Below are 12,598 nucleotides of genomic sequence, written 5' to 3'. Positions count from 1 at the left end.
TACTAATGGATGATGTCAGAAATCTTGTTAGAGCAGACTAAGCATAACATACATATAATGGAGCATTTTTTGAAAAAAATACCTAAAAAAGTTGACATGGCGAGACTCAACATGTTTTTGTAACACATATTTATCATTAGTGGTTACATTGATATTTAGTTACAAGATCAGAAATTGTAACTGTAATGAACTAACAGGCATTTTAGATACTTACAAAGGACATAAACATTATAATGTATGGAGTCCTGTCCTGCCTCATTCACTGCAACACAAGTGTACGTCCCAGCATCCTCTTCCTGAGCTCGTGCAATCTGCAGAATATGTCCTCCTGGTAAAAGAAACCCATGAATGAATATACATTCACTATATGTTCCCCTACATGATATTACCAAAATGTAGCCTATGAAATATCAGTACTCTGATTATCCCTTAACCCCTTAAGGACCAAACTTCTGCAATAAAAGGGAATCATGACATGTCACACATGTCATGTGTCCTTAAGGGGTTAAAATTAACATCTTCAAGATGATCAAGCCAAGTGTTCTTCCAGAAGCACTGTAATGAAGGTGAATGGATAAGAGCCGTCAATATAGCACTGTCTATATGGATAAAATCAGGCGTTATTTACGGTTAGGTGTAGTCTAGGATAGGAATACAAAGGATGAAAAGATTGGGGATACTTAGTGTGAGGTTTAGTGAGAAGTTCGAGTTAACTGGAATGTTAACATTGCATCAGGAGCTACTTAGGGTTTGGTAGGATACAGACAAACTTTGGGTTAGCCCAGTGGTTCCCAACTCAGTCTTCCTGCCCCCCTAGCAGTCCAGTATTTAGGAATTACCCAGTTGTGTCTAAGGTGTTTTTAGAAAAAAAACATCCATAGACACAACTGGGTAATCCCTAAATCCTGGACTGGTAAGGGACGGTGGTGTGAGAACTAGTTTGGGAACCTTTGGATTAGCTGGAAGGTAAGTTTAGTGTAAGATACTTCTAGTTAGGGGTTAGCTCATATAATGAGGCAGAGGAGAGGAATGAGCAGGAATACCCAAGCAATCCCGCACCCAGAAATTATTTGCATTACCAGAGAAATCGTTTTGAGAATCAGAGTCATAGAGTTAAAACAGGAAGATAAGTCTGGTAAGCATTTGGGCTGAGTTGTGCAGGTGCCCTCATAACCTTTGACCAAGCAGAGTTCAGAATTACTTGCAGAACGCACCTGGCAATATGAAAGCCTTGCCATTAGATGTCAGGAGATGGCCATTTTTATACCATGTGATGGTTGGTGGGGGAACCGCATTGGTTTCGCAGTAGAGAGAAAGCGGGTTATTAAGTACAACTTCCTTGTTTTCACCATTTTGATTCATAATGTTGCTGTCGGAAGACAACCAGATGCCAGACAATTTTGGAAAGTTTGGAGGAACTATGAAAAATATAAGAAGAAAAGAGAAACAAGTTTTGTTTTACTAAACAATTATTGGTGGGCCAAATTTTTCATTATAGTAAAAAAAAAAAAATTATATTAAACAACACACCCATTTACAAGTTGGTTACATATGATCTTATTTACTAAACTGGGAATAGTATAGGGTTTTTTTTAGGTCAAGTTGGAAAAAATATTTTGCTATTTTTTTTTTTATTAATTCTTTACAATTCCTTCTTAGTATTATATCATAGCCATTACCAGGAGTATTGCGAGAGTCAAAAAACACACACAGATAAACATATAACCTTACAGACATAGACATAAATGGGCAGACAGAGACACTCATAGGCATGCACAAACACACACACACACAGGCACAGACACTCACACAAAGACAGGCACCAACACACATACACACAGACAGGTACAGAGAGATGCATGCAGGTCTATACAGACACACAAAGGCATGCACAGATACAGTCAGCCACATACAGTTAGGCACATAGGTACAGACATGCATACACAGTCGCAGACAGACACAGATACACACAGGCACACAAAGACAGGCACAAACAGTCATAGCCATTACCAGGAGCTATGAGTGGTTATAATGCTGAGAGTGCCCTTTACTGTCCATTAAAGGAAATACTGTAGCAAACTGTAGAAGCTGCAGTCTACTGTTGTGGTTATGGTGCCACAAGTATCCTGGCACTGTCACAGTGTAATTTGTCAAACCATTTTAGCAAAATTTCCCACTTACCTTCTGGTGCACTAACTGTACCTGGCCTGCTGCTGCTGCCAGCTAGCTGGAGATGGGCAGGCAGGTGGCTGAGCTGGCCTCTGACTGAGATAGGCAAGCTGGTGACTGACCAGGGCCTTGGCTGAGATGGGGAGGTTGGTGTATGAGTTGGCTGCAGCTGAGATGGGGAGGTTGGTGTATGAGTAAGTCCCAGCTGAAATGGGCAGGCTACTGTATGAGCCGACCCCTGGCTGAGATGGGGAGGTTGGTGTATGAGTTGGCTCAAGCTGAGATGGGCAGGCTCGTGTCTGAGCTCAAGTCTGGCTGTGATGGGCAGGTTTGTGTATAAGCTGGACCCTGGATGGGATCAGGAGGTTGGTTGCTGAGCTAGACCCTGGCTGAGATGGGCAGGTGTGTGGTGTAGCTGGCCCATGGCCCAATCCAAGCCAGGTCCTGGCTGAGCTGGACCCTGGGTGGGATGGGGAAGTTGGTGTATGAGCAGGTCCCTGGCTGGGATGGGGAGGTTGGCTTTTGTCTAGGCCGCTTGCCCTTGCTTTTGGTCCCCTCTTCTAGCTCCCTCTCTACTTCCTTAGGTTCAGCAGGAAGTACAGGAGGCCATGTGGGATTATGACAGTAATGCCATATATCTCTGCCCATTCTCCTGTAATTTGCCCAGTTGTTGCAGAGCTTGTGTGACAGTGAACTTCAATGACTCAAGTTCTGTCACTGTACCACATGAGAAGGAGCACGAGTGAGTACTCTCCTTCTTGCACCAGTGTGATTCCATACACTGACGCACCAATGTATATTTAAAGACACAGTTGGGCCAAGCAACAGCCTTGGCTCTATGCCCTCAGCTATGCCTCAGCAGAAAAAAAGATTCAGGGCTATAGGGTCCTGGAACCTTCCCTCCCAGCTTGGTCTCAAGTAGCTCTCACCTTGTATAATAACATCAAAGTCCATTTCATCTTCTCCAGCAAGATTTGTTGCCACACATGTATATCGACCAGTATCAGACAGCTGGGATTCCTCCACATGAAGTGTATTTTCCTTGATGATCGTCAAAGGACTTTCAGGATCAAGAAGCTATGTTAAAGGGCAACTGTTACTTTTCTGGAAGGTAAACCATTGAATAAAACAAATATACTTGTGCTAACCTTTTTTTCACGAAATGCTCCATTTTCTTTTAAATTTATATTAAATCTACAGTGATATATATATATATATAATGATATATATATATATAAATAAACAGACAGACAGATGTATAGATATTTTGTATTTTTTGTATTTGTTTTTTCCAATTAACTTTTTTGCACGCATTTTTCAAGATTGATATAATGTAAAATAACAAAATTATACTCGTTTTATTTCCAAAATATGCAGTTACAGGATGCATCTGGATTTATGAAGTCAGGGTACAGATGGTTTTTTTAATTGATTTTTTTCCAGAAGAACATATTATCTATTTAGCTTTTGGGGACAGCTTTTGTGAATCATTCTGAGTAGCATATTGTCGCCAATTTATTTTACAAAGCATACAATGTTTTCATGAAGTAAATGATATCAAATGTGGGCTCTGGCACTCTTGTATCTTGGCGTCAAAACAAACAAGTGTGTGAAAAACAACAGTTCAGCTTGCTCCCTAATCAAATTCAGTGTTTTACTGCATCCATGTGGTGTAGATTAGATAAATGTCGAATTCTGATTACATCCATAAAAAGTGAGTACTTGTTCTTTGAGGGATTTTGTTATTTATAGATATAATAAAAATTAGCATTTCCATTCACTAAACTGTGTAAATAGCCATGCTGCCCTTAAATCTATTTATTCTCGAAGATTGAAAAAAGATCTATTTTATTAACAATCACACATGGCTTCTTCTGAACTTAGCTGAGCGTAGTCAGCAGATCACTTTTCTTAGTGTAAGTTCTAATAAAGCACAATAATAGAAATATAACCTGTCAAATATGTTTTAAAAAGATATACTAATGTGTGTGACTCTCTAGTGACATTCTTTCTTGCTTGTCACTAAAGACACCTGATCAGCTCTCTTAATAGAGAGAAGGAAAGGGGTCTTGAATATGAAGAAAAACAAATCTACAAATGCAGTGTCCAGTGTTAGACATGATACCAGAATGACAGAGGATGCTGGAATACATAGCTCACTGACGCAGAGAAAGAGCAAATATTAATGTGAGAGGGGTAGGCATGGACAAATAAAGGGGACGTTCGATGGGCTTGAGTACCTCTAGCTGCCCAGATGAGTTACTTTATTGTGGATGATGCACGGCATCTTCTGTGCTGTAATTGAGACCAGATATTTGAATTTTAGGGCCCAGGGCCTTATTGGATGCATATTTTTGTTAAAGCCCAGGATACCAGACTCGTTTTAACAATAAATATTAGCATTTTTTTCCTTTACTCATCGTACCAAGATGCAGAACAGTTGGAAGTATTATAACTATACCAGTAATGCAATTGAGAAGGTTATTGAAAAGGTATCCACAGTCTAACCACAGTCTCCCTAAAGACATAATGAGAATACGTAGATGTGATTTAGATACCACTGATTAACTTCCAGATGACAACGTAAGAAAATATTCCACATACCTGCCCGTCCTTATACCATGACACAGTGGCCAAAGGAAATGCCTTTACATCACAATGGAGAGAAAAGTTTGAATTCTCTCTAGCTTTCACCTCTTTGGAAAACTGTCCAGTTCCTGAAACATCTCCTTTGTTAATCTGAGGTGGAACTGGAAAGGAAACAAGACTATATCAACCTGACATCTTTGCTTTAAGGTACAATTCGAAAAGACAAACAACCAAAAGCAGCCTCAAATCAATGATGTTCAATGATTTATAAAGAGGCTAAATCATCCAGAGATTAATGCCCCTATTTATACATGACAATACCTTACTGACCTCAGCAATTGCCTATTGACATTACATATTGTTGGATAGTTTGTTGTCTATAATAATTCCCAAATCATTATTGTCCCTAATTCACTGCCATTTAGGTGTAAGTTTATTGTGCATTCTTTTCCCCAAAATGCATAACTTTGCATTTTTCTACATTACTTTTTATCTGCCATTTGAGTGCCCAGTCCTCCAATCTATCTAAATCCCTTGCAGCAAGGCAATATCCTGCTCACATTTACCGAGTTTTGTGTCAACTGCAAACACTGAAAAATGACTTTCAATGCTTATTTCAAGATCATAACAAATATGTTGAATAGAAGCAGTCCAAGACCAGAACCCCAAGGAACGCCACTTACCACTTTTGTCCAGCTTAAAAAATTGACCATTAATGACAACTTTCTGTACTGTGTCTTTAATCCAATGTTCTACCCAAGAACAAGCATTTTCATCTAGACCCATTTCTTTTTGTTTGAACACTAATTACATTTGTTTGACATGACCTTTGTTTTATAAAACCGTGCAGATTTTTGCTAATAACATTACTCGTTCCAATGAATTCCTGAATATTATGTCACATATAAAAAGTTTACTGCTATTTTTTCTCTCTCTATTGGTTGTTTGAAACAGGCATATAACATTTAGCTGGGGTTTTTTTGTTTTGTCTTTTTTACATTTCGCAAAATCTTACAGAAATAGAGACAATAGAAAAAATGGGATAGAAAAGAATGAGGCAAACATATTTTTTTCTCTATCAGCTATCTTTCTAGTGTGCGAATCAAACACTTTTCTTTCACAAGTTTACTTTTTTTTTATCAGTGACTTTGACAAAAATATTCCCAATAGTGAGAACAGAAGCAGTTAAAAAAATATGACAATAATCTGAGATCTAGACAAATAGCAACGTTCACAATGTAGAGTTTAGTGAATATGTTTTGCTACGTATTAGAAAAAGCATTCGCCAATTGTCTGCCAAATAATTAAGGAAAATGCTAATGGTGTCTGTGTTTTGACAACAACCCTCTTCTACAAGACATTTGCTGAAGAAGAATCAACCAGCTATAACTGCAAAACATGCAAGTCTCATTGTATTTCAAGAAGCCTATTAGAGACCTCTTAATCTGTGATTAATTACTGCATGTTAAGGCCTGTATCAAGCCAGTTGAATGCCTAGTTATTGTGTTTCAAGGGGCATATAAGAGAGCACTTCCATGATTAGATACTGGTTTGGTTTTACTGGTATAACAGTAAAATATCTAAAAGGTGTTCAAAATTTTCACACATATGTCCTAATAAAGATGCATTGTTACTTTTGCAGATGAGCAATTAACATACTGTACACTTTCAGTTCGTATTGATGTATGGCTTCTCCTGCTTCGTTGGTGGCAACACACTTGTATCTTCCTGTGTGGTCTTCTTGGGCTCTTATGATCTGTAGCATTCGACCTCCTTAAATTAAAGCATTTGTAAGAATAATAGAATACTTAGTATAAAAAATGCATAAGTTGACTTATTTACTAAACCAAAAAATGTGGACAACTGACGCCAGCACTATTTGAGGACAAAATAGGTGGACTTGATAGAGTGATTGCACTTTCTCTAACAATTTTCCACTATAGTTACCCAGAAAAGTCCTCATGTGTATTAGGTTCTTCTAATGTTGAAAATATATTCTAGGGCCTAGGCTACCTATGGTAGCATTGACATTTGGTAGTTGTTACTTAGTTTTTATAGTTGCATTCCTTTGAGATGAAGGAGGCCCTGTCCACACTCTAGATCATCAAGGTCAGTCGCATTATGGTAAATTTAATTTTTCCAGGTTTCTCATATTTATATACATGCATTATATATCAGTCCTTTGGACCAAGCTATCTCTCTTCACGTGCAGAAGAATAAGGTCACTAGTTGTATTGCATATGATAATAATAAGGATTTTCATGCCTATCACCATCAAGTCTCCACTGCTTCTAAACATTTGTTCTATGCTCCAAATATCTCTGCATGAATCCATGTCAAATATATTCTTTAGTCAGTGCTATGTGTAAAATGAGTTATTTAAGGCAGCATTGAATAGAAGTATACAAGGTGAAAATTTGTTCCACTCTGCACGGATGAGAAGTTGATCTCAATTTGGTCATCAGAGCAGAATTAGATCTTCAGGATAAATGACACCCCAAAAAGCTGACTGCTTCCTTCTTGAACAAAAATATATATTTCTTTCTGTTCATGAGGAGGTGAATGACATTTTTACTACAGAGTGGCAGAACTCAGAGAATAATGTTTATTTTCTCAAAAACATGACCAAACTGTACCCTCATACTGGGCAGATTCTCAGGGTCATAGAGCATTGAGTTTAGCGTGAGTGCTACACTTTTTGGGTACAGTTCCTTGGTGTCCACAAAAGTGGGACATCAGCATACAAAGTCAGGATGGCGCGGAAAGACCAGAAAACTAGGACAGGTCTGCTGAAATCACAATGGTTGGTAGACCTGATTATGGCGCTGTGTATGTTTTTGTATAGGTGCATTGCAGTGCAATGTTTATGTGTAGTATTTTATGAGAAAATAATAAATACTTCATGGAGATGTCTGAAAGCAGCACTAGCAGAAAAGGGAAGTGTACATTACTATTTACTAAATGGGGAATTGACAAGGGGAGATGAGATGAGAAAAATGAGTTAGGGAATTTCATGTCGATTTCACAGTAATTCTAAATTCTAAATTTAGAGAATAGCAGTCAAAATCAATGGAATCGGCATGTATATGCCTTAGGTTTCCATGGTGATTGATCCACTTTTAAGACTCTGTTCCACTTTTTTCATATTAACATTTTTCTAAATTCTCCCAATTAGATTCTCTATCATGGAGATATTGGGTTTAACCAACCACATCGAGTAGTACATGCAAAAGCATAAAATAATAAAGAAAAAAAATGTCATTAAGAATTAAAATACGTATTTCTAGAGTTGCCTTCACTCCTGTATTGGAAAGAAACTCCATACAATAATATAACCATTACTACCTGGTAAAATTCGGATGTTGTCCTTTGACTGGATTTCATGCCCATCTTTATGCCACGTGATCATAGATGGAGGATGTGAGTGGACATCACAGTTTAGGGATAGTGAACTGTGCAGAATGACAGACACATCTTCGGGAGATCCATCAAGGTTGGCAGCAGAGATAGTTGGAGATACTGAATGAGAAGAGAATATGTGTTTGATCGTTCAGAGCAGCAACCACAAAGCATTTTAGAGGCCATTGCAAATTGCTCTTCATTAGGTACACCTGGTGAGTATGAAGCATGGCCTCCTTTTGCCTGTATACATAAACAGAATGCTTCACAGAATGGATCAACAAAGTGCTATTAACATCTCAAAATTTAAATTTTATGCTCAATTGACATGGTTTCACTTTGAGAGAATAACATTTGCCCATAAATTATGCTAGTTTAGTTATGAGCAAATGTATAGATGAAAGTTATTTTGTCACTTTTATTTTATCTCTATAGACTTTATTACTACATTGTCAGAATATCAGTTAAAAGTACAAATAAGAGGACTTCTGATGTAGTCACATCTCACAACTTCCAGAGTGGGTGGCTGCACTCCTTTCAAAAAATGGTTATTCTTAATAGGCAGATCACTTTATGCATGTGGTACTTCACGGGGTTGGCCCCAACCCTCAGAAACCAAATATTGGCTTGAAACACTGACTTGTGTAATGCTGTAATAAATGTCTGCCTAGCCTTTACATGCTGAGTGCCTGGACTCTTCCTGTTTGTCTACATCCCACAACTTCAAGCATCCACCACCTGGACAGTAGGTATTATGGGATGGATGAATTCCACAATGTCATGTTGCCAAAGTAGAAATTTATTTTACTCATGTATGTATTTCAACCTGTACAGTTACAGTTAATTGTATGCTTACAAGGTATATGTTAACTGTCTAAATGAATACATTGCAAGATAATAGGAACAATATCATAATTGGGCTCTACATAGCAGGCATAATTTGTTTGAACCCTCCTCCCATCATTAATATAAAATAATGCGAAGTAACTTCTTTAGTAAACAAACTTACCTAATACACTAAGGCTAAAGCTTTTACTCTTATCCCCAGCCGAATTGGAGACGATACATGTATATCTTCCACTGTCTGTTATTGTCGTATTAGTAATGTGAAGGTGCTGGCCCCCCAATGATATCTGATGGCTTGTGTCTTCAGGAAGAGGTAACCCATCCTTCTGCCATGTTACCTGGGGCACTGGATTACCTAAATACAGATTTATAGTTACGATTTTACAGATTAGGCCTTTTTTCAGCCTGGAGAAACAAAAATGTTTTAACCTTTCTCATGTGATGCTCTGTTTTCTTTTAAATATATATATATATATATATATATATATATATATATATATATATATATAAGCTTTAGCAATTTATAATACAATCCAGTTTAGTGCAGGCACTAACAGGGCACACAATGCAAATGAGGAGGAGAACAGCAATATCTATAAACATCATCATTGACATGGCGCCATGATGAATGCAACAAGCTCCATTAAGAATGTTATATACAGCAGTGTTATATTACATTTTATTTCTCACACCTCACAAACACATATTTGGAAATAAAGTAAAAATACTAATAATAAAAAATCCTGGGAAGTGAAATTTTCACTTTTAATGATAAAGCAGTGTTTAACATCTCATTAATGCCATCTGTCAAAATGTGATAAGAAAGGTTACAAGCTGGGAACCAAAATGAGAACTAGGATCATGTATGTAGTGGAGGGGTGATTTACAAGGACTGCACATATGCAGATCCTATTAAACGTACTGCAGGTAAGCTGAAATCTACTTGCTGTTAACATTTGAAGTTACATGGTGCATGGCTTGATGTAGTATGTGGCAGTTTGTTTGAAAAACTATTTTGAAAGAATGTAACACATTTTAAGATGTCAGCTAAGTCTTTAAGGGACACTGCAGACCCCTAAATAACTTTAGCTTGCTGAAAAGCTTTATGTGTGAAGAGTGTGTCCTATTTTTTTCATTTTGCAAAAAGTACACAGATTTCAATAGAAATTGACACTTTTATAAAAAAAATAACCTGTTTAAACCCCTGGCTGTCAATCAGAGAAACTGTCATGCTACTTCCTGGTTTGGTTTGCTCAGTGGAGCAAAACTCAAGAGGCGGCTAATTGTCCAGAGTCCCTGCTTTGCCAAGACTTCTGATTAAGCTGCATTAGGAAGTCTGTGATTGGACAGCCACAGAAAGCCTGGGTGGGTTTAGAAGGGGAGGGTTTTGAAAGGCAGCAGACAAGAGAACTGCAGCTTTTGAAAGTGGGTCTTAGATATTCCCCATATTAAAAAAAACATAATTAAATGCATGCATGTTTTCATTGTGGGTATATGTACTAAACTGTGATTTTTATTTATTTTGCATTTGAGCAGTGTAGTGTTCCTTTAAGAATCTTATAGCATGCTTACTTTGTTGTTTGTATGATAATAGTTTGGTATTGTAATTACTACTTGTTGATACCATATATTTTATTTCCTCTTTAGCTCTTACCTACTGCTTCACATGACAATGTAACCCCATCCTTTTCTTTCACCTTGATATCTTCTAAAAGCTTTCCAAAAAGCTTGGGAGGCACTAAAAAGCAAAAGCAATATTTCCAATGTCAGTATTTTAATATTTCATACATATAATTACAATTTCAGGAGATGAAAATTAACACACAATTAAAGAGAAAAAACTGAGATGAAATGACCATTAAAAGCACATCGACCACATAGTTACTATAGTTACCCAGAACATAAGTACAACATGAGCATATAATTATACACTTACCTAGAACATCAAGATCAAAATGTTTCTTATCTTCTCCAGCGGCATTGGATACGATGCAGGTGTACCTCCCAGCATCAGAAATAGAAGCATGTGAAAATCGAAGAACCATGCCACCTGTTAAAGGCAGTTTTAAAAAAATTGTTATATAGTATAACTATAGTATTATATATTATATATATATAGTTAATACAATCTTAAACAAAACTCACACCAGTCAAGCCATAAGCCATAAATACATTGGCATTTGTTTTTTGCTAATTTTTATTACTGATTTGCATTTGTTTTTTTTTTAGTGGATATGTACTGACATACCTGACATGATCACAGGAGAGTGGTTCTGGGTGATTGGATGTCCATCTTTGTACCATGTTATTGTCGGTGGGGGAATTCCGGACATTCCACATGTCAAAGTAACAGGATTTCTTTCTAGAACACTTACATTCTCATGTTTTTTTACATCTTCAGGGAATCTTGGGGGAACTGTAATTGAGATAAAACAAGCTTATAAGTTAACTACACAAATTGCACTCAATAAAATTATTTTTGAGGGGCTAACAAAATTTATTTTATTATTAATGGTATTAGTCTTCATGACTGCTTTGAAATTTTGGAGGGTTTTGAAAGGCAGCAGAGAACTGCAGCTTTTGAAAGTGGGTCTTAGATATTCCCCTAATTAAAAAAGCACAATTAAATGCATGCATGTTTTAATTGTGGGTATATGTACTAAACTGTGATTTTTATTTATTTTGCATTTGTGCAGTGTAGTTTCCCTTTAAGAATCTAGCAGCTACAGCTCACACCAGAAACACACATACACTGCATCCAGTACACAAACACACACTGCATTCACTACACAAACACACACACTGCATCCAGTACACAAACATGCAGATACTGTATCCACTACACAAAAACACACTGCATCCACTACACAAGCACACACTGCATTCACTATGCAAACACACAGTGTATCCACTACACAAACACACACTGCATCCACTACACAGACACTGCATCCCCTACACAAACACACACACACACTGCATCCACTACACAAACCCATACTGCATCCACTACACAGACACTGCATCCCCTACACACACACTGCATCCATTACGCAAACACAGACACTGTATCCACTACACAAACACACACTACACAAATACTGCATCCATTACACAAAAACACACTGTATCCACCACACAGACACCACATCCACTACACAAACATACACACTGTATCCACTACACAGACACTGCTTTCACTACACACAATGCATTAACTATACACACACAATGTATACAATACACACACTGCATCCATTACACAAACACAGACAAAACATTCACACACTGCATAAATTCATAGACGTGCGTATTTTGGTGAGCGGGATTTTGGTGGGGGGCATTTCATCCTTGGACCCAGGCAGCACAATGTCTGCGACTGGCTCTGCGTATATGTGTAAGTCCTTCCAGAAGAAGCTATCCTTGAAATTTAAGAATGTCAGAAAGAGAAGAGGTAACAAGGATACAAAGATGGCTGAATCAAGGCATCAATTAGATTTCGGTTTTCCCTATTTGCATAATTAGTTAATAAACAATATTTCTTTCCTAGAATTCTGGAAATAAATAAATGTTTAATATTGGCAAAACTATCAGC

General features: G+C 37.4%; 1 protein-coding gene across 1 annotated transcript in view; it reads right to left on the bottom strand.

The window, feature by feature from the left end:
- The window catches only part of HMCN1 (hemicentin 1), a 224,346-nt gene that overhangs the window by 102,515 nt on the left and 109,233 nt on the right, over positions 1-12,598 (bottom strand). The window contains exons 46-55 of the mRNA XM_063426207.1: positions 11,252-11,419; positions 10,940-11,053; positions 10,658-10,741; positions 9,167-9,358; positions 8,104-8,277; positions 6,418-6,531; positions 4,774-4,919; positions 3,099-3,246; positions 1,215-1,418; positions 215-328 (exon numbers count right to left, since the gene is read on the bottom strand). Of these exons, the coding sequence (XP_063282277.1) occupies positions 215-328; positions 1,215-1,418; positions 3,099-3,246; positions 4,774-4,919; positions 6,418-6,531; positions 8,104-8,277; positions 9,167-9,358; positions 10,658-10,741; positions 10,940-11,053; positions 11,252-11,419 (1,458 nt within the window). The remainder of the gene's footprint in view (positions 1-214; positions 329-1,214; positions 1,419-3,098; positions 3,247-4,773; positions 4,920-6,417; positions 6,532-8,103; positions 8,278-9,166; positions 9,359-10,657; positions 10,742-10,939; positions 11,054-11,251; positions 11,420-12,598) is intronic.

This window comes from Pelobates fuscus, chromosome 7 (assembly GCF_036172605.1).
Source record: "Pelobates fuscus isolate aPelFus1 chromosome 7, aPelFus1.pri, whole genome shotgun sequence".
Classification (NCBI taxonomy): Eukaryota; Metazoa; Chordata; class Amphibia; order Anura; family Pelobatidae; genus Pelobates; species Pelobates fuscus.
Note: the sequence above shows the minus strand (reverse complement) of the source record. Positions and strands in the feature narration are given on the sequence as shown.